Source organism: Lodderomyces elongisporus, chromosome 4, assembly GCF_030384665.1.
Source record: "Lodderomyces elongisporus chromosome 4, complete sequence".
Taxonomy (NCBI): domain Eukaryota; kingdom Fungi; phylum Ascomycota; class Pichiomycetes; order Serinales; family Debaryomycetaceae; genus Lodderomyces; species Lodderomyces elongisporus.
This window is the reverse complement of record NC_083676.1, coordinates 1-26,229: the sequence shown is the minus strand read 5'-3', so window position 1 is coordinate 26,229 and position 26,229 is coordinate 1. Positions and strand designations below refer to the sequence as shown.

General features: G+C 39.4%; 10 protein-coding genes across 10 annotated transcripts; 6 read left to right on the top strand and 4 right to left on the bottom strand. All coding sequences in view use genetic code 12, as the record gives it.

Annotated features, from left to right (window-relative positions):
- Window positions 1-229: 229 nt before the first annotated feature.
- On the bottom strand, window positions 230-3,025 carry PVL30_003166 (uncharacterized protein; the record flags this gene model as incomplete). Its single annotated transcript, XM_001525710.1, has 1 exon — window positions 230-3,025. The coding sequence occupies one exon, from the start codon at window positions 3,023-3,025 to the stop codon at window positions 230-232; it is 2,796 nt and encodes a 931-aa protein (XP_001525760.2).
- Window positions 3,026-3,368: 343 nt separating this feature from the next.
- Window positions 3,369-5,801, bottom strand: AKL1 (Ark- serine/threonine protein kinase; the record flags this gene model as incomplete). The annotated part of the gene is made up of 1 exon (XM_001525709.1): window positions 3,369-5,801. One exon carries the CDS (start codon window positions 5,799-5,801, stop codon window positions 3,369-3,371), a length of 2,433 nt encoding a protein of 810 aa, XP_001525759.2.
- A 716-nt stretch (window positions 5,802-6,517) lies between these two features.
- Window positions 6,518-8,455, bottom strand: PVL30_003164 (uncharacterized protein; the record flags this gene model as incomplete). Its single annotated transcript, XM_001525708.1, has 1 exon — window positions 6,518-8,455. The coding sequence occupies one exon, from the start codon at window positions 8,453-8,455 to the stop codon at window positions 6,518-6,520; it is 1,938 nt and encodes a 645-aa protein (XP_001525758.2).
- Window positions 8,456-9,284: 829 nt separating this feature from the next.
- Window positions 9,285-9,932, top strand: RCN1 (calcineurin inhibitor; the record flags this gene model as incomplete). Its single annotated transcript, XM_001525707.1, has 1 exon — window positions 9,285-9,932. One exon carries the CDS (start codon window positions 9,285-9,287, stop codon window positions 9,930-9,932), a length of 648 nt encoding a protein of 215 aa, XP_001525757.2.
- A 4,029-nt stretch (window positions 9,933-13,961) lies between these two features.
- Window positions 13,962-16,172, top strand: SAC7_1 (GTPase activating protein (GAP) for Rho1p; the record flags this gene model as incomplete). Its single annotated transcript, XM_001525706.1, has 1 exon — window positions 13,962-16,172. One exon carries the CDS (start codon window positions 13,962-13,964, stop codon window positions 16,170-16,172), a length of 2,211 nt encoding a protein of 736 aa, XP_001525756.2.
- A 466-nt stretch (window positions 16,173-16,638) lies between these two features.
- On the top strand, window positions 16,639-17,862 carry LEO1 (Paf1 complex component; the record flags this gene model as incomplete). Its single annotated transcript, XM_001525705.1, has 1 exon — window positions 16,639-17,862. One exon carries the CDS (start codon window positions 16,639-16,641, stop codon window positions 17,860-17,862), a length of 1,224 nt encoding a protein of 407 aa, XP_001525755.2.
- Window positions 17,863-18,220: 358 nt separating this feature from the next.
- Window positions 18,221-18,889, top strand: ADK2 (Adenylate kinase 2; the record flags this gene model as incomplete). The annotated part of the gene is made up of 1 exon (XM_001525704.1): window positions 18,221-18,889. The coding sequence occupies one exon, from the start codon at window positions 18,221-18,223 to the stop codon at window positions 18,887-18,889; it is 669 nt and encodes a 222-aa protein (XP_001525754.2).
- A 381-nt stretch (window positions 18,890-19,270) lies between these two features.
- RAD3 (TFIIH/NER complex ATP-dependent 5'-3' DNA helicase subunit) lies at window positions 19,271-21,679 on the top strand (the record flags this gene model as incomplete). The annotated part of the gene is made up of 1 exon (XM_001525703.2): window positions 19,271-21,679. One exon carries the CDS (start codon window positions 19,271-19,273, stop codon window positions 21,677-21,679), a length of 2,409 nt encoding a protein of 802 aa, XP_001525753.2.
- Window positions 21,680-21,875: 196 nt separating this feature from the next.
- PVL30_003158 (uncharacterized protein) lies at window positions 21,876-22,733 on the top strand (the record flags this gene model as incomplete). Its single annotated transcript, XM_061119449.1, has 1 exon — window positions 21,876-22,733. The coding sequence occupies one exon, from the start codon at window positions 21,876-21,878 to the stop codon at window positions 22,731-22,733; it is 858 nt and encodes a 285-aa protein (XP_060975432.1).
- A 264-nt stretch (window positions 22,734-22,997) lies between these two features.
- Window positions 22,998-23,957, bottom strand: XYL1 (NAD(P)H-dependent D-xylose reductase (XR); the record flags this gene model as incomplete). The annotated part of the gene is made up of 1 exon (XM_061119448.1): window positions 22,998-23,957. One exon carries the CDS (start codon window positions 23,955-23,957, stop codon window positions 22,998-23,000), a length of 960 nt encoding a protein of 319 aa, XP_060975431.1.
- Between the last annotated feature and the right edge of the window lie 2,272 nt (window positions 23,958-26,229).

Below are 26,229 nucleotides of genomic sequence, written 5' to 3'. Positions count from 1 at the left end.
AGATTAAATCACTTTTTCAATAATCATTTACTTTCAACCATTTAGAGCAAAGAGAAAATAATAAAACAATCTGTGGAAAAGACTGTATCGACTCAACAAACTACTTTGATAACACCAGCTACACAAATTCGTAAAATCTATTATAAACTCTATTAGCAAAGACACAAGCAAAATGCCATATATCAACCACTTTCTCTCTTCTCTCTTGCTCCCTTTATGTTAACTCAAACTAACTCAAATCATCTTTCAATGTCTCTAATTTTTCCCACCCAGCAGAGTCCTCCCAAGTGTGTTTACCTTTAGACATAAGCGACCTTATAGTCATTCTAGCTTTGTATCTCCAATCTTTACAAACCACATCTCCTGCACCGTGCTTACCAGGAAGTTCACCAAGTGACTCAAATGCACTCACAAGATTCTCACAAGCTTCAACGACTTCATTCCAAGTTTCTTCTTTCGAGTCGAGATCTGGACTATGCAATAATGCCCTATAAGCCTTTTCGTGGCATTCTAATGCAGCCCATGGGCGTTTTCGCCACAACTCGACTCTAGCAACAATGTTCCAACATCTGGCCGAGGAAGTAATAATCTCCGGTATAGCCTCACAGATTAATTTGATACACGATTTCTGGAAATGCGTCAATCTGGTTGACTCATCTTGAGGATAGTCTGAAGATAACAATATTTGTGACAATTTCTCCAACACGGGAATGTCTATCGCACCGTCTCCCTCGTCTTTTCTAATTTGAAGCAATTCCCAGTACGCCATCAAGACATCGTTCCACTCATTCAATTTGACAGCAACATTCAAATAGTTTTCGTATATTCTCCACGACTTTTTATCACCTCCGCATCTAATAGCCTTTTGCAATGCATTGAAAGCTGGTTTTGTTTTGTCGAGTTTGATTAACGCGCTAGCCAAATTCGACCAAGCATAAGAGTTGGAATCGTCAAGCGATACACATCGCGTGAATGCCTCTGATGCAAGCTCAAAGTTACCACCTTCAAGACCACAACAGCCGTAAAAGAACCAATTTTCGTAATTCAAAGGGTTTGCACTAAGTGACTCAAACATGTTTGATATAGCCAATTGCAAGTCTCTTGTAAGTCCCGAAGAAGGTGGGGGCGAGTGGTAGTAGTGCGACATGGAAGCCTTGGCTTTGGCATAATGAGCTGTATCCCATGCCATTTGCCATAAAGTTGGATCTTGTCTAATATCTCCAAGAATCGACATTGCTCTAGCATCCTTGGGATTCTCCTCTAATCTCTTTTCCAAGATTTCCTCTGCTTCTCTTTCACGGTCAGTAGCAGCATAACACAACGCAGCTTCGCATGGGAGTTCAAGACGCTCATATATTTCTAAAGCTGACTTGATAATACCAAGAGACATATATTTCTCAGCTAGCTTAATATCCATGGCCCATTGCGACAATAGTGGCAACTGATGAATAAATCTTAGTCTCTTTGATGCTTCCATAAGTGGATCCTGTTCATCTACTTCTTTCAGAGTAGGAATCACCCTTGATTTGATTTTGAGTCCCATCTCTTCAATCAAGGAAGTCATTTGCAAAATACCTCTTTCGACAGTTCTTGACTTGCCAGATTCCAATAACGATCTCTCCCAAAGCGCACGTGCAAATAGTAACCAATTGACATCCACTCCATCAGAATCTGCATGATAAATTACTCTAGCAACAAGAGCGAAAAGTTCCTCGCTAATCAATGGGTCGTCCGCAGGTGAGGTTTGTTTAATAACTTGGAAACGTAAAAGAATCTGTAACACATCGAGACAGTTTAATGCAGGTTGATTGTTTGGATCCAATTCGCGCAATGCCTCGGGAATATACTCTTGCCTCATGGCAATGGGAAGCAACCTATTCTCCTCCAAGTCGATTTTGATTGACCCGTAATCGAGTTTGATTCTTTTACTGGTGTCTTCAACTTCCAGTTGGAGATCCTCTAATGTCTCAAACTGTGGCTTTTCCAACAACAAATCAGAGTTCAAGTCAAATGTCTCATGGGACACTTTTTCACTATCATCGTAAGCTGTTTTTCCTTGACTTTTGGCAAGCACAATCAAGTTGGAGGTTGTGAACTTTTGAAACTTGGTTCTTTTGGCCTTGGCACCAGAAAGCAAAATTTGAAGGCCAGATAACTCGGTCGCTTTGAGCAATGGTGCAGTTGCCGCGTGTTCAGTCTGTGCATGTATATGAATACGAGCTTGTTCTAACAAAAACTGAGTACGAAGTAACTTTTGGTGCTCTTGATTAATAGCTGAAAAATGCGTCAATATCTTTTCGTTAAACAAAACACCACTTATAGACGAAAGCACACTCGATGGCTCAGAAAGAATATTTGAGTGAACTTGTAATGCTCTCACCAACCACCATATAATTGATGCATCTTTTGGACTACTGGAAGTGTCAACTAAATTCTTGGATAGTTCCATAGTTTTATCGAGCGAGTCAATCACCAGTGACAGGTACGATAAAGAGAAATTTGCTGGCAAGTTGAGCAATTTCTCAAGAATCAATTTGGCAACAATCAAATGGATGGGGTCTTGCATCAAATCGTAAGCTTGTTGTCCTTCAATATCCAACGCACGCACACAATCCGTTTGTAATTGTTGTTGATCCGCGTGTGGAAACCACAAGGTGCCGGCACTAAAATTAACAGGCGGACCAGTATAATTGACTTGAATGAATAGCTGTAAAAATGCAACTGCATATGTTTCAAGACTAAACCAGTAACTTTCTCCAAGTAAGTTGCTGCCGTTTTTTACTAATTCAGTCACATAATCTTTCAAAACATCCAAGAGTGGCTCATTGGGGTATCTAGCAAGAATCGCTTGGAGGGAGGGCAAACTAGAGAGTTCTTTGAAATCGCTGATTTCAATGAGGTCGGCATACTTTCCTTCAAGGATCGCCTTTGTGAGCCTATCAACCCTATCTTCATTAATTGGCTGATATGCGTTAGGTGGAGCTAACAAGACTAGCTGTGCTAACAGCTGTGCCACAGAGTCCATTTTTAGTGATTTATGGTAGATGGCTATATACAAAAGAAAGGATAAACGGCATCTCTGGAAAGCGGAATATATTTTGAAGACGCAAAATACCCGGTTTTTGTTCGCAAAAGAAAAAAAGAATAATCAAAAAAAAAAAAAAAAAATTGAAGAAATTTACATTACATACATAGACGCATTTATAACACTATACAGTACAATTCAATGCACTATATTAATTTACGATACATACAAATACAACAAATTTCCATACAATACAATACAATACAATACAATACAATACAATTCAATTCGATTTAATAAAGTATAAACTATTATAATCTTCTATACATTTCTATGACCAACTTTAATTGCCGCCAAAAAACGAAAGTCTCTTTTTCGACTCGTTGTTACTATAACTCTCTGTCCTCTTTAGTTCACCTGACCTTCGTCCCTTTGGATTGTTTTTCAATGATTTGCGAATCTTCATCCTGTTCATGCCTGACGCATTATCGATATTTTCATCATCAGAAGCGAAATCAACAACTTCTTCTTGAAGCATAAGCTGGGAGTTTGAAGAAAACCTCTTTGAAATGTTTGGCTTTGAATATGAATTTGCCTTATTTTCTGAAGCCTTTTGCGCATCAGATGTATTATCTAAATCAATCAAGTTTGTTTCGACACGAGGAGCCTGTGCCAGGGAAGTAGAGAATGATTGAGTAGAAGCAGGGATGGGTCGATTCTTAGGCAACGGAGGTGCATACGCAGTTTCATCTTGTTGCTGTTGCTGTTGCTGCTGTTGTTGCTGCTGGTGCTTGTGCTGTTGTGAGTATGGTTGTGCTTCGACTAGAGATGAATGTGGTACTTGCGAAGGTAGTGATGCCTGCTGTGGATGTGGATTTGACTGTGGCTGTGGCTGTGACTGAGACAGTGATTGTAATTGGATTTGTGCTGCTGGTGGTAATGGTGGCAATGGTGGTGGCGACAGAGGGTGAGATTGGACATGCTGGAGGTTTTGATAGTTAAAAGCGGCGTTATTCAAATGTGGGGAATCAAACTTGTCATGAGCACGCTCTGAAGATTTATGAGCGTCTAATCGCCGCAGTTGTATCGGAGTTACTGGATTAAACTCCGGTGACATACTCCATGGGTTATGTGTTTGCTTATTGTTATGGAACGGATTGTTTCCACTATTAACCTTAGAAATTGGAGGATCTGCTTTAGGTTTTGGCTCATCAACAATACCATCAACAGAAGTACGTTCTGACTTTTCTTGCTTTGAATCATTTGCTTCTGCGTTGATGTTGAGATGCTCTAATGAAGGAAACCTTTCCTCGGCATCGCTCAATTGCTCTAAATCGGAAAAACTTTGGTCATTTCCCAGACTAAAACCAACAAGCGAATCAGCAGAAGAAGCAACTTTCGGCTCAGCTTCAACTGAAAGGTGATCAGATTTTCCACTCTTTGCATCTGCAGTGTTTTCATCTTCTTCATCAACAGCAGGCTCTTGCTTTCCTTGTCCTTCTCCTTGTCCTTCTCCTTCTCCTTCTCTTTCTCTTTCTCTTCCTCCTTCTCGTTTTCCTTCGTCATCAACTTGTTGATTTACAGTTAGAGGTGCACCAGGCACTTGATAAGCATCCGTTGCTGACACTGCTGACACTGCTGGCACTGGTTGCGAGGTCGGTGCTGCTTGAGCTGCTTGCGCTGCTTGTGCCATATTTTGCTGATGAATGTATAATTGCTTCTCACGCATAACTTCTGCCTGTTTTTGCATTTGGTATTCCTGTAATTGCTGGAAATTATACGGACCAAGGTTACAAAAATCTCTCAATCCTAAACTCTCAAACTCAATGTTTGACAACTTGCTCACCAACATAAGCACTTGCACAATATTTGGTCGGTACAATGGATTCTCTTGAAGCATGATTATGATAAGATTCTTCAAATCACCCGAATATTGTGGGATTGGTGGAAACTGAAAAGATGCATGCAAGATTGCCATTTCTCCATTAGCCTCAAAAGGAGTAGTGTAATAGCACAATTTGTACAAGAAGCAACCCAAGGCCCAAATATCGGCTTTTTCATCGATAGGCACTTGACGGTACAAGTCCATCATCTCAGGCGAGCGATATTGCGGTGTTGTGTGATAAAGAATATCGTGGCTAATAAACTTGAATTGTTGTTGATCTTGCGGTGGCATTATTGGCGGTGATGTGGATCCAAAGTCACAAAGTTTAAATCTACCTTTAGAATTAATCAACACATTTTCGATTTTTAAATCACGGTGGATTAGTTTCTGTTTGTGCATTTCGTAAACTCCTTGGGAGACATCCAACATAATCTGCAACACCTCGGGCTCTGTCAATTTCGTCTTAATTTTAGCATTCATATGATCTAGCAAAGAGCCACCAGGACACAATTCCATAAGCACCAACACCTGGTAGGTCCCATTACCGAGCTTCTCGGCGTGTGAGTCCATATAGGTGACGACATTGCGTGCATGTCTAAACACTTTCATAACCTCGACTTCTTTCCTCAATTGATCAAGCCCAGCTTTGTTGGGCACAATGACTCTCTTGAGACATGCTTGTGTTTTGGCTGGTGTTGACGCTGATGTTGATGTTGGTGTAGTTGTAGAGGTTGCCTTAGTTTTAGTCGCCGTAGTGGTGCCAACTTCGAATGTGGTGAGAACTTGATAAATCTGAGCAAATCCTCCTTCGGAAAGGTATCTCACTACTTCGACCTTGTGTTTCCCAACTTGCAATTCGTCGCCTTCATTAAGTCTAGGCACCGTTTCCATTGCGATTTCTATGTAAGTTGTTGAGTGCCCTTTCAAGTCAATTCAATAGAGTGCAGGGCGGAGAGCAAAGAGTGGGGGGGGGGGGGGGGAATTAATGGTAAATGATTAATAGGTTGTCGGCAACAAAAGATCAAGTTACGCGAGCGCTGTCATAGAATCAATATTCAGGGCAAAAAAAAAAAAGAATATAACAAAAATTAAAAGATTGGAAACAAACCAAAAAATAAAAAACATTAAAAAAATTATAAAAATAAAGACAAAAAAGAAATAGGGACAAGCAAAAACGGTGGGTGATTTTTAGCAGCCATGCAGATCATTGCCACTGCTTTTTGTTGTTCTTCTTCTTTTGTTTTTTTTAACAATAATTATTTGTACAAAATGATGTAATCGTGGCCAGTTTTGACTTTGATAATGAAGGTTTGAGATGTATTTGAAGTAGATTACGAGATGGTTTCTTAATGGGAAATTGAAATGGGAGAGAATTTTTAGTTGTAGAAAGAAGTCACCAGTAGGAAGTGTTTTGTATATTTATTTGCTTTAGAAAAAAAAAAGTTAACTAAAAGAGGTTGCTTTGCTGCTTCGGCTAAAGAAATTTGAATACTTGTTATGGTTTATTTATCTTGCTCATGTCATTACTCTTTTTCTCTTCTTTTTTTTTTGCATTCGTTTTATCTTTTCAAATACACAGCAAGTAATATTCATTATTAAGAAAATAGTCAACTATGCAAACACTTGAGCTTGAATCTTTTCCAATTACGTCGGTCTTGTTTCAATTGTTTGGATATCTTTGCAATGCGGTTGTGATTGAGTAAAGGGGAAACTAGAGTTTGTTCTTGCGAATGTACTGAGGCGTGTAAGCGCTTCTTTTGCCAATTACTTAAACCTGTTTGATTTTCACAATCTTTAGTGACGTTATTAATTACAGTATTGGGTAAGGTCGCGTCACCTTTAGTTAAAGCTTCAGGTAATGGATCAGGTAATGATTTGGTGGACTTACCGGAATCATTGAACGAGCTTTGATTCGAACACGTGTCTGGAGTTTCTGAAGTGGTAGTAGTAGTATTAGTAGTAATAGTAGAATTAGTAATAGTAGTTTCATTGTCATCGTCGCTTTCATAAGCATACTTTTGCTTTTGATGATATTGAATAATATCACGATACCGTGCTTCTCTTCTACCAGAGATTAAATTTTCTCCAAAGAAATTGTGTCGCCATGTCTGGTATTCAGAACTAGTTTGGAAATGTAATTGTCCCTTAAATGGCTTTTCAGAAACATTTTGGTGCCATGGATCAACGCATGTTACTGGTGTGGCCAAGTTTACAAGTGGCTCTCCGTATTTGTTTCGCATTTCTATATCATATCTATGTGATTCAGACAGACATACTTTTCCAAATACCCTTTCTATGGAAAATCCTGTTTTCCAAAATTGGGCAGAAGAAACACAGGGGTAGACCAGTTTGGGTATGAATAGGCGCACAAAGTTGATGGATTCTTGGTATGAAGAGTGTCGTGAGAAAACAAGAAGTATGGTTGTGGGTAGAAGATGCTGCAGGTTTTGATTCAGTAAAGAGTCAGTGTTTGGCTTAATGTACTGCCTATTATCGTAAACGTATATTGAGTGTCCACTCTTTGTATTTTCTTTTGGTTCAAGAAGCGATGTATTTAACAAGGACATGTCAATAGGGGAATAATATTCCTGGTACTCTCCGATGGTGTAGTTTATTGCATGCTTTATTGTAATTACCACTTGTGCTTCAACATCCCCTACTGCAATTAACCTACTTCCTTGTTGAGAAGATAATGAATGCTGCTGGTGGTGGTGCTGTTGGTGGTGCTGTTGCTGTTTGTAATGGTGCTCATGACTCTGAGCCTGTTCCAACAAAGAAATCCTTTTCCGAATTGATTTAGGTACTTTCAAATCAGTTTTGAAATAGTCAGCAACTTGGAACCAAGCCTCCTCCGAGCCAGAAACAGTATTTAGAAAAGAAAATGCAATCTCTCTACATTCTTTCTCTTCATTTTCACTGTTATTGCGATTATCATTCTTTTTATTGTTGTTGCCCCGGTGGTTGCAGCTTGGACCATACTTACCTTCTGGATATAGTTTCAAAAGGTTTATCAAGTTGGCAATTCCGTCACTATTGGGAGGTATTGATATGTATGGTTCTCCTCTGTATGCAAAAGTAGTATCTAAATAAATAGTGTCTAGCGATTTGAATCCTTTGATGTATGGAAACAAGTACCGGTTCTTCACCAACGAAGATGTCCACCATTCTTCAGCCCTTATATCGCCAGTAACAAGGCAAGCACTGTTTCCAGTCTCAAATAGAAACATAGCCGACCCGGGACAATGATATGTTTCAATCATTGTGACTGTAACAGTAAACGCATTTGTACTTAACTGAAACGGATTGTTAAACTCTTTTGCAACAAGGTACTTGACTTTATTCTTGTACTTTGGATCTAGTTTGATGATGTCCCTTGTGAGTTTTGAGCAGTAAACGCGTTTGCAGAATGATTGATTGAGTAATCCCTGTAAGTGATCCTCATGACTGTGTGTGAGAAAGAATAGTTTGCCTCTAGAATTAAACTTGTCAACGTATACTCCAGGAATCTCGGTTATCTCACCGTTGAAGTTGTTGTTGCAACTCATGCAGCTTAGCTTTGTTCTTGAAAAGAAGTAAGCGTGTTGCCGCTGTGCATATACAAAATGTTTTGGTAGCGCACTAACTAATCGTCATTCTGAAACGAATAGTGGAACGCTAGTTCCCAAGCCTTGGTTCGGTAGCACTATTAAGAAAATTACAGATGAGGAGGAGGAGGAGGAGGAGGAGGAGGAACAGTAGGATATTGAAGAAGAAAATCAAAGCTGTTATATTTTACTCAACTATATAGAGAAGTGAATGATTTATTTATGGCTTAATTTCGACGAGTATATAACAAAAACAAGTAAACTTATGTGTTGATATTTGCTTACTCGTGACAAGTCTGAGATTGAAAACTAATGTGTAGTATGCATGTGGTAAGTGATATTTTTGTGTACTCATATATAATAACATTATAACCTCACAATTACACCAATAGCATATCCTGATCTTACATTGTTGGTGTGTGTGCTGTTGTGTTCTTCAAAATATGTACTAGTACAATGTTTTGGCTTTAGGTATTCGACAATGATTGAGCTTATCTATTTACTTATCCCAATGTGAATTTTAATGTTGAAAAAGTTATTAGATCAGAGTAGACGTTGATTCGTGGTAGCATAATCCAGTGCGCGTAAGGTATGTCAAATTCCTTTATTCTTATTATTTTTATTTTTATTTTAATTCTTATTATTTTCTATTTTTTTATTTAATTTATTTTTTATATTTTTCAGTTCGAAATATAACTCAAATCTGTGGCAACATCTACTTTCTTTTCCTTCTATTCTACTTCGGTTTCCTTCCGTTTTCCTTCTTTCTTCTTTTTTTTTTTTTGAGAAAATGCCTAGAGACCCTACAAATTCCCTTATTTTGACGAATCTTAGTCAAGCAAGTTTAGACTCACCCAATGAGCTAGTCAGTCTATTGTCTAATGAGAATGATCTCATTGAGTTGGTGATCTTGTCCAAATTGTCTAGAATAATCCTCATATGTGAATCAGCCTCAGTAGCCATTCGAGTCAAGGCGGTGATTTCTCAACATATGCCTCATGTGAATGTATCGTTTAGCATCAAGGATAACAACTTTGATATCAACAAGGCTGAATTGGATTCAGCAACAACGGGATACCAAGAGAAAACATACCTTGAGCTTCCGCATGACCTAAATCTGAAACGTTTCCTTATTAGTCCGCCAATGAGTCCACAAGGAGAATGGAATGATTGGGGCAAGATGGAAGAAGGGCCCAATCAAGTGGATATATACTCACCAGAGGAGCTTTCTAATTTATTATGGCAGAGACTAGGTAACACTAGTATGGTGGAAAAGGTGCATCTGGAACCCAAGACAGGGAGAACCATTGATCTTGAAATTGAGCCTGAGCTACTCTTTAATGGGATAGATAATGGCGTACCAGCCATTATCTTGGACAAAGCTGACCATGAATTGGTGGAGGAGAAACTCCCGAAAACATCAATGCCTCCTGTGTGATATAAATATGGACTGAGAAAAGAAGAAAATAGAAAGAGCTAGGAAGACTGAGTATTGTGTATGGTAGAGTTGCAAGGTGCAAGATGCATATTTGGTTTTACATCAGGCCAAGAGGCTAAAATTTTGAAGTATTTGATTTGAATATTAGTCTTTCGGTGGTACCAAAATTTTTGACCACAACAATCACAACAACCACAACAAGCACACCAAGCACAACAAGCACACCAAGCACAACAAGCACACCAAGCACAACAAGCACAACAAGCACAATTTCTTCTTTTGTTGTATTATAAGTATGCGTTCTGAAAAAGTACAAAGTTTTGGTTTTACATTTGAGGAAACTGACTTGTTCAAAGACTGTGTTTGGAATTTTTTTTGGAAATTGCGAGTTTGTTTTCTCCAGTCTTTCGAGGACAAACTTAATCAAAGTCTAATACATCTTCAAGGTATGATTTATTCAGATTTTTGGCATGTTTCAATCGTGTTTACAATTTGCTATGCATTGTTAGATACTGTATATATTCTATGTGGAGTTAGTTCTCAAAAGAGAAAAAAGGACATTGCATTTTGAAAAGTCTCATATATGATTTCAGCGGATAAACTGATAGCGAATTACTACATAGACGTTTTGATATTTAAACAAGTTGATAATTGAGAGAACATAAAAACAAAGAAAAAAAAAAACAACAACAAAGGGAAAGACAATCAAATATGGTAACTATTCTAATATATCAAATACTGTCAGAACCGGACTACCTAAATGACTGTTTCATCTGATTGTTTCACCTAACTGTTTCACATAGGCTATTATACACGACCGGTTGCACCCATTAAGGTTGTGTAGGGTATTAGCTAAACCTCTACCTCCTTAACTACAATGCAACCTCGTATTACAACTCAACCTGAAACAACATGAATAGAGTCCTGTCTGCAAGTAATTGACAGTAGCCACTATACTCAATTACCCAAAGACTTGAGCTTAGCAGAACAGTATAAATATGCCCTCGTGTCTCCTCTACAAATAACCCCTTTATACCTTTCTTAACTAACTTTAGAGTAGATAGCTTTAGATCCACTAACTCTTAATATAATAACTTTCTAATGTTATATCTTTAGTTCACACACAAAACTAAGTAATATCACTATTACTGTGCAGACTTTAAGCATACCGAACACTACTTAAGTCTGACAAATACTATGTTTTTCTCTTCACGTGACATTTGTTGAGCAATATAGGAGAACATGTGAACAACTTGGTGACAAACCAAAAAAGAAAAAAACAATTTGATGAATCTAGATCCACACACACAATTGGAAAAGTAAGTGTGTATAATGTATAATTTATGGTTTGTTCTTTTTTTTTTGCACTCTCTCTCGCACAAATTGCAAGGCTTGTTTGTTCCCAATCCTTTCTATATATATATGTATATATATATATATTTATTTATATTATTATTTATTTTTGGACCGCAATCTCACGCAATAAAATTTTAAATAAAATATTGTGATTTATGGTTTGGAATAAGTTTGGGGTGCTGTTGTAGTGAGTTTCTGTATGTATTTATTCCATATATTTGTTTATTGTTGTGTTGTTCCTTCCCACTTTGTAAAAAGTTGGTACCGATTGAGAAACATATTTTAATGAGTTGGAGTGTGTGTTGGGGGAGGGGAGGAGAGGAAAGGAACAGTAAACATGCACATTAAAGTATACTGAAACGTGTTGAAGCATGTTGAAGCATTTCTAACCATGCTCTTATATACACATTTGAACAATCTTCAGCTGTTTTAGCCACATCATTGATGTGTGTTTGTGAATTACATCATAGGTAAATAAGGCTGCACCAATGTACTTGTCACTCCAAAAAAAATTAATAGAAAAAATTAATAGAAAATAGGTGATAAACACTTTTGCTAATCCTATTTAAATTTTACAGACGGGATACGAATACAAAAAAAAAAAACCGTTTTTGCATACCCATTCTAAAAATAGATAAGCAGTTTCAAGTCTATCTAACAGCACAGTAGTTGCTGCCAACCATTGTCGTTGTTGATATTAACAACCAAAGAATTTCAAACCTCTTGCATTGTCTTTTTTTTTTGTCTCTATAGACTTGTGCTACCTTCACCCAATCTATGTAACTACCAATAGCTTCCAGGACATAGGTTAAAAGGAAAGCAAGTGGATTAGAGAGTATAATGAGAATGGGTTAATACGTATACTTTTAAGTTGGTAGATCCAATACAAGAAAGAACATTTAACACATTGATATGAAAGTAGATTGATTTAGTAGATGAGTTTGGAAATGAACAGGCAAAAGAGGATAGCGGAGCGAAGTGTCAGTGGGGGAGGAGGAGGAGTAGGAGGAGACAGATTAAAGGAAGCTGTTTTACCCCCGTCTATATACACTGCTTTCTCCAAACTTTTTCCCTTATTTCTCCCTTCTTTTTCTCTTTCTTGATTTGATTTGTTTTGCTTTGTTTCTTTAGCCACTCATGTCAAGTGTTTTGACCATGATAGGGATCCTTGATGGTGTGGTGTAAATATTTTTATCGGTATCTTACAAACCCCTATTTCAATTTTAATGTGTCTGTTTGTGTATGTATTTCTTTACTAAAGGTACTTTGTATCTACAATGCAAGTAATAAACGTATAATTCGTCGGTTGTGGATTGTTGTTGTTTTCTATTTTTTTTTAGACAAAATAAAGAAAAAGTTATATGTATAGCATATACACGTAATAGATTTGCTTGACTGCAACATATCAATGACTGATGATATTAAGAATGGCTATGGGAAAACCAGAGAGATAATGTGGGGAGCTGTAGCTGTAGATCCGAGGGGTGAGATAATTGCTGTAAAGGTTTTTCCAGACAAATGTAAAAATAGCAACCTGAGTAAAACAAAGAGAAATTGGAAAAATGAAAACAAAAGCCATGGTAAATAAAGGCAATTGTTTGCAGAAGCTGAAACACAATCGTTGGTGGATAATAGAGTAAAAAGAATAGATTAGAAGATAGATCAGGGGAATGAAGCAGAGATGTTTCCATGGTGATGAAAGTGGTGGTAGTACAAAAGATTATGAAAGCGATATAAGCTCCTAGCGTTGATAGCAGATGTATTACTTGCAGCGTATGCAGCTTGTTGAATACTCCGTTGGTGATTCGCAGTAAGAAAAAAGAAAAAAATAAATAAAATGGGCTTCGTACTCTACTCCGTCAAGCAAATATATAAATTCATCTCTTGCCTGTCAGTCATCAATGCAGTGTTCCCCCTTGAACTTTCGGGGCAATGTTTCAGGGTGGCAAACACGTCAGTGCTGCATATCTGTAATCAAATCACTACAGCAACAAGCTACCGATTAACAGCTATTTCATTTCCTTCATTTCCTTTCTTTTCTTTCTTTCTTTCATGTTTTCTCCCTTTTTATTTGCCCTCTCTTTATTTTTCCTCCATATTTTCTTCCTTCTCTTTGAAAATAGCAAGCCTACGTATTTCGGGAAGTGGGGGAGATTCATAATCATCCTATTTCACGTCTAGTCCATACAGTTAAGAACGTGAATTACACAAATCAAACTACATAGATTAAAAATTTAAAATTTAATAAAATAAAAAACCAAAAAATCATCTAGCACAAAAAGTAGCAGAGACACAGCGCGACACAGAATTAGAAAAATCGAGCGAAAGAAAGAGAGAGAGAGAGAAAAGTGCAAAAGTGCAAAAGTGCGAGAGATACAGCCTGGAAAACGGAGAGCCCGTATATGTAAACAGGCATACATAATTATCTTGCATTTCTTCAAAGAAAACCCACTATTCCCCCTTTACCACCACCACTACCACCAACAGCAACAACAGCATCAACAGCATCAACAGCATCAACTGGGACAATACTTTAAGAAAAGTAGTTGTATTAAGCAACTTTTGACAGGTTACTTTTCTAATTTTATTATTATTTTGTTTAGATAGCCGACTTATCGATAGCATTTGAACACACACTCACACACTCACTCACTCACGCTCACAGCAACCAAGATGAGTCACTCCTCATCCCCCAATAGGAGCTCATCCATCTTTGGATGGGCCAAGAGTTTGAAACGATCACATCTTTTATCCAATGACTCAGTTAATGAGATTAGCGACTCAGACAATGCCAGTTCAAAGTTTTCACCCACGAAACTGATAAATGCAGGAGCATTTCCATCAATAGTTCCGTCTTCATCAATGCAGCAACTTCAGCAGCAACAACAGCAACAACAACAGCAGCAACAACAACAGCAACAGCAACAACAGATGCCACGTCTTCAACCACAGCGAAGTCCGTTGAATATTCCCTCCAACACAAACAACAATAACAACATTAACAACAATAGCATCCCAATGTCATCGAGTATCAGTGGGAACTTAGAGCCGGGAGCAATCTCCCCGTCTCCATCAAACTATATCCCACTGCCTTCCCACCAGCGACAGTCGATACTGCTGCACAACAATGCGCAGTCGGGCTTTTCAACTTCGAATTATTTGGGCACTTCACCGACTGCATCATCATCAACGCACGATTTCTTGCGACCTATATTGAACCACAAACTGAGATCAACAAACAATGTTTCTAGAGTACGATCCAACTCTGAGAATAGTATACGTAATCATCGCGACTCCTTTTTGCAGAGCAATTCGCTAGTTGACGAAAACTCAAAGTATTTTGGTGTACCATTACAACAAGCGCTTTCCGAGGCAGCAGCCAAGATCTCGGTATTATCATCAGATGACCAGACGAGTGGCTTGCAGTATGGTGAGATACCCATTGTTGTTGCCAAGTGCGGAGTATACTTGAAAAAGAATGGATTGACAGTTGAAGGAATATTTCGTGTTGGTGGCTCTTCAAAACGATTAAAGGAGTTGCAAGTTATATTCAATACACCTCCTGATTATGGTAAGAAGTTGATCTGGGATGGGTATACTGTTCATGACGCAGCATCAATCTTGCGAAGGTACTTGAATGCATTGCCTGAACCATTGATTCCTCTTGATGTTTATGAAGAGTTTAGAGTTGTTTTGAAAGAACGACCTAGAATTATAAGCTATATGAAGTACAAGGCAGAGAATCCAACGAGGAGTCTTCGAAAGAAAAGTGAAGGAGACTCGTCACAGATGTTGACTGAAGCCAACATGGGACGTCATAACGATAGTCATGCGCTGTCTGTGAATGCAGAAAGCCTGAGCAACGCAAGAGCTACACCAAATACTGTACCAGATTCTCAAGCAGTTCCAACTTCGCTTACTGCACAAACTGCACAAACTGCACAAACTGCTCCTGCTTCGACAATTACTGCTTCACTTCAACAACCAACCCTCCTGCTATCCATTCCCCAAAGTAGTCAAGAAGATTTCTCCAATAAGCAGAAAAAGAAAAAGACAAAGAACTACAAGAAACTCACTAATGATGTACACACTGCTATCGACATCTACCGAGTATTATTAAACAACCTCCCAATATCATCGAAACAACTTTTATTTTACATCTTGGACTTACTTGCTATGGTGCAGAGCAACCTGGAACGAAACTTGATGAGTGCGCGCAACCTTGCTGCCATTTTCCAGCCACTGATACTCTCGCATCCAAACCATGATCTTGACCCTGAAGAGTATGCATTGTCACAACTAGTGGTTGAATTTTTGATTCAGTATTCGTATAAATTGTTGCCATCGCACAAGGAACCATCGCCGCCACCTCCAGCACCACCAATTGCAACAAGTTTAGATGTGAATGTCTCTGCAGATGAGATTGGGCCACAAGACTCGCTCTCAAATTCCGAAGCCACTTATGAGGCACAGAAAGGTCAGCTGTCAGTAGAAGAAACTGCATCAGGATCATCATCTAGTCAGGTTGTGCAGAAACAACAACAACAACAGCAGCAACAACAATTGACTCCCCGGTTCCAAAGACAGCATTCTAAAAGTCTAAGTGCTGCACCACAACACGAGGATATCGTGATGGGGTTCAAGCATAATGCCACGGAGTCCATTCCTGGTGAATCTGATTTAGAGTACGAAGTCTCAGATGGGGTAGGGTCAGATGCAGACGAGTTGTATTTTCATGAAGCTCACCGACCTAGTACCATGAGCAGTCCCAAGACTAGTCCCATGGAACTTATTGGGAAACCCGTGATCCCGGCAGCCGAGGAAGATCCTGTAATTGTTGTAACTTCGCCGCTGAGCACGTCAGTTGACCAGAAGAGTGAATAGTCGGTAGTTTCTAGAGCAGTAGTGCATACATATCTTATATATATATACATCTATATACATATTCATACCCTTGAATACTTGATACCTGTTGCAGTGATGGTAGGTGCGCTATTCAAAAAAAAAATTAATTATTGGAATCGCAACATCCGTATAGATGTGGTAGAGTTAGTTGAATTTTTCGTTAAATATCTCTCTCTCTCTCTCTCTCTCTCTCTCTCTCTCTTTCTCTCTCTCTCTCTCTCTCTCTTCTCTCTCTCTCTCTCTCTCTCTCTCTCTCTCTCTCTCTCTCTCTCTCTCTCTGCCTCTCTCGCATTTTTCATTTTTATTTTTTTTTTGTGTCTGAAAATTAGAAATACACAAACTGTTGACCATGAACCATCGTTGACCATTGCGACTCCACGAAAAACAACTTCTCCGACACTTTTCATAACTGACTTAGTTAAACAATACTGCCAACATCATTGTAATGTCGGACGAGGAAAGAGAAGAAGTCTCTGTAGCTCAAGAGGAGCTCGATGATTTATTTGGCGAGAGTGGAGGTGAAGACCAAGACCAAGACCAAGACCAAGAAACCAAAAGTGATTCAGAAGAGCAGCAGTCACAATCGACGTCGAAAAGAAATCGAGTAGACTATGATTCGCAGAATGAGGGGTCTAATGATGATGATGAAGAAGAAGAAGAAGAAGAAGTTGAAAAGAAAGTGTTGGAGATCTCATTGCCACGTCATGCTGTGAGTCTGATATCTGAAGGCACTAAGATATTGAAAACACCGGCTCATTTGAAGATCGAGCCTCGTCCATTTGACCCCAACAAGTTTAAGGACGAGGTGGAATACAAGATGCAGGAAAGAAAAGAGCAAGGATTAACCTCAAAACAGATATACAATGAGCAACTAGCGGAGAAATTGATCAATGAAACCACCATTAGATGGAGATATCACAATTCTGGAAATGACGAGATTATCAAACAATCGAATGCCCATTTTGTCCAATGGAACGATGGAAGTGTAAGTTTAAAGATTGGAAATGAGATGTTTGATGTCAAGAGTTTACCAGTGGTAGACAACCTTTTGGTTCGGTCTCATAAGACTGCAGAGTTTTTGCAAACGGACTCTATTATTGAACTGAATATCAACTTGCTTCCTGCATCGACCAATTCGATACACAAGAGATTGTTGCAGGTGATGAAGAACGTGCAGTTTAAGGACAAAATTTTGAGTACCACAACAGAAGTGGATCCGTTGATGAAGCAAAGGATTGAAGATGAGAATGAGAAGAAGAAATTGAAGATGAAGAGGATGTTGGAGGCAAAGAGACGTTTGCAAGAGCAGAAATGGGAGAGAGGCGATAGTCCTGCTGTTGGCGGATCCCGTGCATATAGTGCTTACGCTGATGAAGACGAAGACGACGATGATTATGGTGTAGGTGGTGGCCGTGGTGGAGCAGCTGAAGAGTATGACGAAGAGGATGATTTTGTTGCTGGAGATGAAGAAGAGGTGGAGCAATATGACGATGAAGACGAAGAGGAGGAAGAAGAAGAGGTAGAAGAGCAAGAAGAGGAGTTTGAGAAAGGTGCAGAGAGATTGAGGAAATTGAAAGAGGAAGGAGCTGCGCGGTACAGAGAAGCCTCTGTTGAGGAGGAGACTCGGAAACGAAGGAGAATTATTGACAGTGACGAGGACGATGAATAGTGTAGGCGCATGGATATATGTAAGTATACATGTATGTATTTGTAAAAGTACGTGAATAAATAAATGAATAGGAGATTAAGTAAATGTGCTAGTAAATGTGCTAGCAAGGTGAGTGTGTGTTTGTATGTATTTTATGCAATGGAACTCTTGCAGTCATGTGGAAGGCATGTGACAATCAACGTCTTCCTTATACCCGTTGCCAAGTTCTTATTATTTATTATTTTTTTTTTTGACTTTTTTTATTGATTTCTCCTTTGATTTATTTTGATTTTCCTTTTTTTTTTGGTTCGCGGAACTGTGTTGAAGCGGAACCGGTTTATCCTTTCTTTTATATAGTTTTTTCCATCCAAGAACCACCATGTTGAAACCAACAAGGCTCCTATTTCTAGGAGCACCAGGATCAGGGAAGGGAACTATACTGAAAAGGCTTCTTAAAAGGTTTCCGCAATTGCACCCTATATCTTCCGGAGATGTGTTAAGATCGCAAATATCGAAGGGCACAGAGATTGGGAAAGAGGCCGATAAATACATCAAGACTGGCCTGTTGGTCCCTGACTCTACCATGGTCAATTTGATAACTGAACAGCTACGTGAACTCAACGGGTTAAATGACAAGGCCAATTGGTTACTAGATGGGTTCCCACGTACATTTGCACAAGCAGAGAAATTGACAGAGATCTTGGATACAACAAACGCGAACTTGAATCTAGTTGTAGAGTTGGATGTTGATCAAAAGCTCATTCTCCATAGGATTGAGTCGCGATACGTGCATTTGCCTAGTGGGAGAATATACAGTTTGGACTATAATCCACCAAAAGTACCGTTTAAGGATGATGTTACTGGAGAGGATTTAGTGAAAAGAGAGGACGATAATGCCAAGACTTTCAAAAAGAGATTGGACAAGTACAATGAGGAGATTGGTCCATTGAGGGAGTACTACCAAAAATTGGGAATCTGGCATAGTGTTTCTGGAGAAACCAGTGATATAATCTATCCTAAAGTGGAAAAGTTGGTATATGAACTGTGATGTCAAAGAGGTTCCTTAGTGTTTTTCGAGTTGGGGAGGTGGGGTGGTTGTGGGGTGCTTTCTGCTTTTCTTTGACTGATTGGGTCGCGAGAGGTAGAGACGTACTTTGACAATTTTTTTTAGTGTTTGTATGTGGCTGCGAGCGAGCCTTCGGATGGAGCTACCAGTTGTCAGTGTTTGTAATGGTGCAAAACTCATTTGTAGAATTTTAGCAATAGAATTTATAGAAAGAAAGAGAGAGAGAGAGAGAGAGAAAGAGAGTTAGAGAGTAAGAGAGAGGCAACGCATAATAGAAATTGTCTTGAGACTAGATCAATCCACAGCGAAAACTACTCTATTCATTAGAGCAAATTCTCAATCCTTGTAGTACAGCACCTCACAATGAAGTTTTACATCGATGATCTACCGGTTCTATTTCCCTATCCCAAAATATACCCCGAGCAGTATGCATACATGAGTGACATCAAAAAGACCCTCGATGTGGGTGGAAACTGTATATTGGAGATGCCGTCGGGGACGGGAAAGACTGTTTCCTTGCTTTCGCTAACAGTGGCATACCAGATGCATTACCCAGAGCACAGAAAGATTGTTTATTGTTCACGTACCATGTCTGAGATTGAGAAGGCATTGATTGAGTTGCACAAGTTGATGGAGTTTCGAGCAAGCGCGTTGGGATACGTTGAAGATTTCCGCGGATTGGGGTTGACAAGTAGGAAGAACTTGTGCTTGAACCCATTGATATCGCGGGAGAGGAAGGGGAATGTTGTTGATGAAATGTGTCGACGCGTGACGAATGGTCAGTTGAAGGAAAAGATTGAGCGAGGAGTCGTGACTGAGGATATGCAAGAAAGAGATCCTGAAAAATACTCCTTGTGCTCATTCCACGAGAATTTGAATGAACTCGACCAGCATGATTTGATCCCAGAAGGTGTTTATTCATTTGACGCGTTGATCAAGTATTGTAAGCAGATAGGAACGTGTCCGTATTTCACGGTGCGTAGAATGATTCCGTTCTGCAACATCATCATCTACTCATATCATTATTTGTTGGATCCCAAGATTGCCGATAGAGTTTCGCGCGAGTTGTCCAAGGATAGCATTATTATTTTTGACGAGGCGCACAATATTGATAATGTTTGTATAGAGGCGTTGTCGTTGGACTTGACAGAGGATGCTCTAAAGCGGGCTACGAGAGGTGCTAACAAGCTAGCAGATGCGGTTGATGAGATGAAGCAGCAAGATAGTGAAAAACTTCAAAATGAATATGAACAGTTGGTAGAAGGGTTGCGGCAAGCCGAGGTGGCACGCGAAGAGGAGCTCTTTATGTCGAATCCCATCCTACCGCAAGATTTACTTGATGAGGCCATTCCAGGTAACATTCGGAAAGGTGAACATTTTGTAGCATTTTTGAAACGGTTTATTGAGTATCTAAAGACTAGAATGAAGGTGTTGCATGTGATTAGTGAGACACCTACGAGTTTCTTGCAGCACTTGAAAGAACTTACATATATCGATCGGAAGCCCTTGCGGTTCTGCTCGGAGAGGCTTTCGTTGTTGGTAAAGACGTTGGAATTGTCAGAGATTGAGGATTTCAACGCGTTAAAGGATATTGCAACATTTGCAACTTTGGTGTCTACTTATGATACTGGGTTTCAACTTATCTTGGAGCCATTTGAAACTGAAGGTAGTACTGTGCCCAACCCGATCCTCCATTTCACTTGTTTGGATGCGTCAATTGCAATCAAGCCGGTATTTGATAGGTTCTCTTCGGTGATCATTACCTCGGGAACCATTTCACCTTTGGATATGTACCCCAAGATGTTGAATTTCCAAACCGTTATTCAAGAATCGTATGCAATGACGTTGTCGAGACGTGCGTTTTTACCATTGATTGTTACGAAAGGTAGTGATCAATTGGCGCTTTCGTCTAGATTTGAAATTAGAAACGATCCTTCAGTTGTTCGGAACTATGGCTCTTTATTAATTGAGTTTTCAAAGATCACACCCGATGGCATGGTTGTGTTTTTCCCATCATATTTGTATATGGAGTCGATTATATCCATGTGGCAGACAATGGGAGTATTGGACGAAGTGTGGAAGCACAAACTTATTCTTGTTGAGACTCCTGATGCGCAAGAAACGTCTTTGGCGTTGGAGACGTATAGAAAAGCTTGTTCGAATGGAAGAGGTGCAGTATTATTATCAGTTGCGCGTGGAAAAGTTTCCGAAGGTATTGATTTTGACCATCATTACGGGAGAACAGTATTGATGATTGGTATTCCTTTCCAATATACGGAGTCGAGGATCTTGAAAGCTAGGTTGGAGTTTATGAGAGACCATTTGCAGATCAAGGAGAATGACTTTTTATCGTTCGACGCGATGCGACACGCTGCGCAGTGCTTGGGACGGGTTTTGCGTGGTAAGGATGATTACGGGATCATGGTGTTGGCGGATAGAAGGTTTGCAAGGAAAAAATCACAGCTTCCGAAATGGATTGCGCAGGCGCTTAACGATTCGGATACCAATTTGTCGACGGATATGGCGTTGGCAACGGGGAAGAAATTCTTGCGCAGTCTTGCACAGCCCACGAACCCCAAGGATCAAGAAGGTGTTTCTGTGTGGAATCTTGCGCAGTTGGAGGACTATCAGAAACAGTTTAACAAGGTGCAAGTGTCGGAGGAGAAGCAGAATGAGATTAATGGGTTTGTGGATGAGAACATTAACGGCACGCCAAAGGAGACTGTTGATGATTTCATGGATATAGATGATGAGGATCTAGATTTGCTTTAGTTTAAGGATGTTTTGTTGTAATAGATTGTGATGTGATTAGATACTTTTAGGTATTTTTGTTTTTTACCTCTTTTGTCTTTTACCTCTTTTATCTCTTTTATCTCTTTTATCTTGTCCCTCCCCGATTTGAGAACAAAAAGATGCGCTGCGCACTTTCTCACAGAAATTTGAGATTCAACCTCACTCTACTCCAATAATGTCCTTGGTGTTGGAGATTACATGCACGAATTTGAAGGTGGGCAACCTGGGGTCTAAGAAGCCCGACCTACTAGGAGTTGAGTACCAGCATAGTAGAACACGACCGCAACTACCGCCGCAATATGAATTGAATGACCATGCGTTGGCAAAGGAGGACCGTGAACGCATTGTTTCTCTTTTCACTCCCGAGATGCAAGCATTGTCTGATAGCTTCCAAAAGTATTATGGCACCTGGCTACAATTACGGGACGAGCTATGGTCGAAACTGTTGATTCAGAAACTTATTTACAAGGCATTGTTTCAGAAACAGTATTCGTCAAAACGCGTGTTTGTTGTTGACCATGATTTTTCGGAAAAATTGAAATTGGCAATCTACGAGATATTCACTGAGTTGCGAGCCAAGTCTGTGATTTTCTTGCCGTGGTCAGTGTTGGCCGTATTGGGAGCAAACGTGCGCAATGGATTGGTGTTGAACTATACGTTTGAGTCGTTGAAGATACAGACTGTGGTTGATTTGCGTGTTATTGACTGTCGGGAGTATGTTTCTATTAATTCAATGACCAAGGGAGATTCAACGCAGCAAGGAAATTCTGAAAACTTGAAAGCAATGGAAAAATCTGAGGAGCTAGATAAAGTGCAAGAGATTATTGACACTATCATACGACGGTCGCCCATTGATATCCGCAAAGTTCTACGTGAGAATGTGATTGTTATAGGAGATGAGTCGAATAAGCACCATAAGATTGACTTGACAATGGAGAAGCACAGGTTTGAGACGCGACCGAGTGATGGCTGCTGGATAGCATGTTCGCTATATTCTCAAATTGGTAAAAAATGGGTCGAATACAAGCCATGACTGGTGTAAGGTATCACACAATTCTTAATTGTCGCTAATGATGCGCTTGTTGTTTGTGGTGGTACGAGAGGAGCCATCATGATTATGAAGAACCTACATTGCTTGAGTAGCTAGTATACACCCTAGAATCTAGAATAATTACATTAGCAAGAGCAAAAAAAAATTAAAAATTAAAAATTAAAAATTATACAAGAGATTCAAGTAGATTAGATTTACCCAATTTGTTTATTAAAATCTCTATATCCGGTAATCCTTTGGAGGCTCCTAGATAAAAGTTGGGATATGCTCATTATTCCATTCCCAAGGGTCGTTGAATCTCAACTCCTTGTCCAACTTCTTTATCTCTTGAACATCTTCATCGTCCAAAGTAAACTCAGCCACATTCAAGTTTTGCAATGCACGGTCTGGGTTGTTGGATTTGGGGATAACAGCAATGTCTCGCTGTGTTGCCCATCTCAACAAGACTTGTGCTGGCGACTTGCCGTGTTTGTCAGCAATCTTTTTGATTGCATTGTTTTCGAATAATGTTGGAGTGTCAATTGCCTTTTTGCTTTCCAATTCGATAAATGACTGTGGGCCAAATGATGAGTATGCGGTGATGGCAATACCTTTGCTCTGTACCCATTGGATCAATCTATCTTGTTGCAAGTATGGATGGTGCTCGATTTGCAAGACGGCTGGTGGGATCTTTGCGCCTCTAAGCAAGTCTTGGATCAATGCACCACTAAAGTTGGAGATACCAATGGATCTGACTTTGCCCTTTTCAACAAGCTTCTCCATTGCCTTCCAGGTATCCAAAAGTGGAACGTCTTCGAAATGGAACTTGTTGCCATCTCCACAGTAGAAGCCTGGTGGGTATTTCTCGTCAATTGGGACGAATTTCTGGGCAATTGGGAAATGAATCAAGAACAAGTCGAGGTAGTTCAAGTTCAAGTCGCTCAATACCCTGTCCAAAGCGTATTCTACGTGTTTTGGGTCATGGAACGAGTTCCACAACTTGGAGGTAATGAATAGCTCGTCACGCGAGACGATACCTTCTTTAATTGCGCGGTTGATTCCCTCTCCAACTTCTTTTTCGTTGCCGTAGTCTTGTGCCTCGTCGAATAATCTGTATCCAACCTTGATGGCGTTGTAGACTTGGTCAGCAGCGAGATTGTTGCTAAGTTTCCAGCAACCAAAGCCAACGAGTGGCATGGAGTGGCCTGAGTTTAATTTGATGCTCATCTTGAAATAGTGGTACTTAAATAGTTATACTGTAGTTTGAGTTGTATGTAAATACTCAATTGAGGTCAGTGGTGTGTGTAAGGAAAAGTACAAGAAAAAACAAAATTTAGTTTCTTGAGTTTGGAATTGTTTGTGATTGTGAGTCTTTTTTTTCTTTTTCAGATTGGTCAGTGGCGGTAAGGGTGGGGAGAAGAGGATGATATTTATACTAAAGTGTCAAATGTGGGGAGCAACAGTATGAATGGAGCAAGAAGGAGGAGGGGGAGGTGCTGTTGCTGGTGGTGGTGGTAGTGGTATTAGTTTTGTGGAAGTGTGAGGAGGGGGAGGAGGCATGATGTATGATTGCTAATGTTGGAAAAGTCAGGAGGTGAGATGTGTAAAATTGCCGCGTGGGGGGAGGGGGAAAGAGTGGAAGGGTGGCGATCAAGAGTGCGTACAGTGTATGTACAAAGTATATGTTGGATTCAATATGTTCGGACTGTGTGGAGTAGATATTTATGCTAGTCGGAGTCGGGAATTACAGTTCTTGTATATTCGAAATTTGATTGTATCCATGGTTATTGGAAGAGAGTGGGCAAAGCAGAAGTTGAGTAGACATTAATCATTTAGTTTAGCTAGTTTCATGGTGATGTAATAAACCGTTTTTCTTGTACTGTTCTGTTCATTTATGACGGGAATAACGGAGCATATACTAAATTTTTCGGAAGAATTCCGCAGAAATCGGATCGCATTTTGCCGTTTAGATGGTATTGCTCTATTGTTTATAGCTCAACAGCTGAATTGAGGGTTTGATTTTCTGTAAGAGCCAGAGATATATCTCAAAAGAGTAAAAACAGGTGAGCTTTTAATAAAAGAATAAGTATAAGGTTATTGTTGATTCCACTTTTGAACTAAATTGATGCTAAAGTTAGATTTTAGTCTAAACTGATGGTTTGATCAAATTCTTATATTTTTTGTTACAATCTGCACCAAAGTAGTTGAACGGAGTGAATAACAAAGCAACGCAGCACTAATTATACACAAAACAACAATATATTAATATCAATGCAAACACAAACTTAAAGCACATTATCAGCAATGACTTATAGATAAGTAAAAACGAATATGATGTTGTTGAGTGTTGGAGGTGTACAGCAGTGTAATTTGGATGGTTGAGAAAATGACCGATCACGTGCCATATGGGTAAAATGGACAGGGTGAGAGAAAGCGCAATTTTTGAAGCGAACCGGAAATAGAGGATTATCACAAGCGAGAAATAACTACGGAAAAAGAGGAAAAGTGCTTCAGCAATTTGGTAACAACAGAGACTGAACAACATATGACGAAAGGGAACACAACTATGTGAAAATATAAGTCATGTAAGTTGGAGACATGTGTTAGTCTTAAAGTACTTTTAATTATAGATAAAGTCCATGGGAAGAGGTTGATCGCATATTGAGGTAAAAACAGGCAATGGAGAGTAAGTCAATTTTGATGCCTCACGTGACTGTTTGTGGTAATCGCAGTAAGGTTACGAGCTGTTTGTACAAAGTTAATGATATATAGGCATGTAATCAGATCAATTCTAAATTGACGGGACGATTGGGCTTCCTTATACGATGCCGATGGTGATAAATAGCCCTAGCATAATTTAGAGTTAAATTGTTTGTCACAGAATGATGCAAAATAGTTCATTTAAACTAAAATTGAGTACAAATTGAAAAGAAATACAAAAAGTTGTGAGTTACATAATTTTCGAACTTTTCATACATTTTGAAACTAATGAAAAGAATCTATGACCATGAAAGGGTGGTCTTCATTACAGTAGCTAAAATATTGGAATAACGTGTATTGAAATGTAGAACTGGTGGTTGAACGAAGGCAAGATGAAGTTATTTGTATTGAGTTTTATATATAGATTGCACTTGAAACTCGGTGTAAGGATGCACTTGAAACTCGGTGTAAGGATGCACTTGAAACTCGGTGTAAGGATGCACTTGAAACTCGGTGTAAGGATGCACTTGAAACTCGGTGTAAGGATGCACTTGAAACTCGGTGTAAGGATGCACTTGAAACTCGGTGTAAGGATGCACTTGAAACTCGGTGTAAGGATGCACTTGAAACTCGGTGTAAGGATGCACTTGAAACTCGGTGTAAGGATGCACTTGAAACTCGGTGTAAGGATGCACTTGAAACTCGGTGTAAGGATGCACTTGAAACTCGGTGTAAGGATGCACTTGAAACTCGGTGTAAGGATGCACTTGAAACTCGGTGTAAGGATGCACTTGAAACA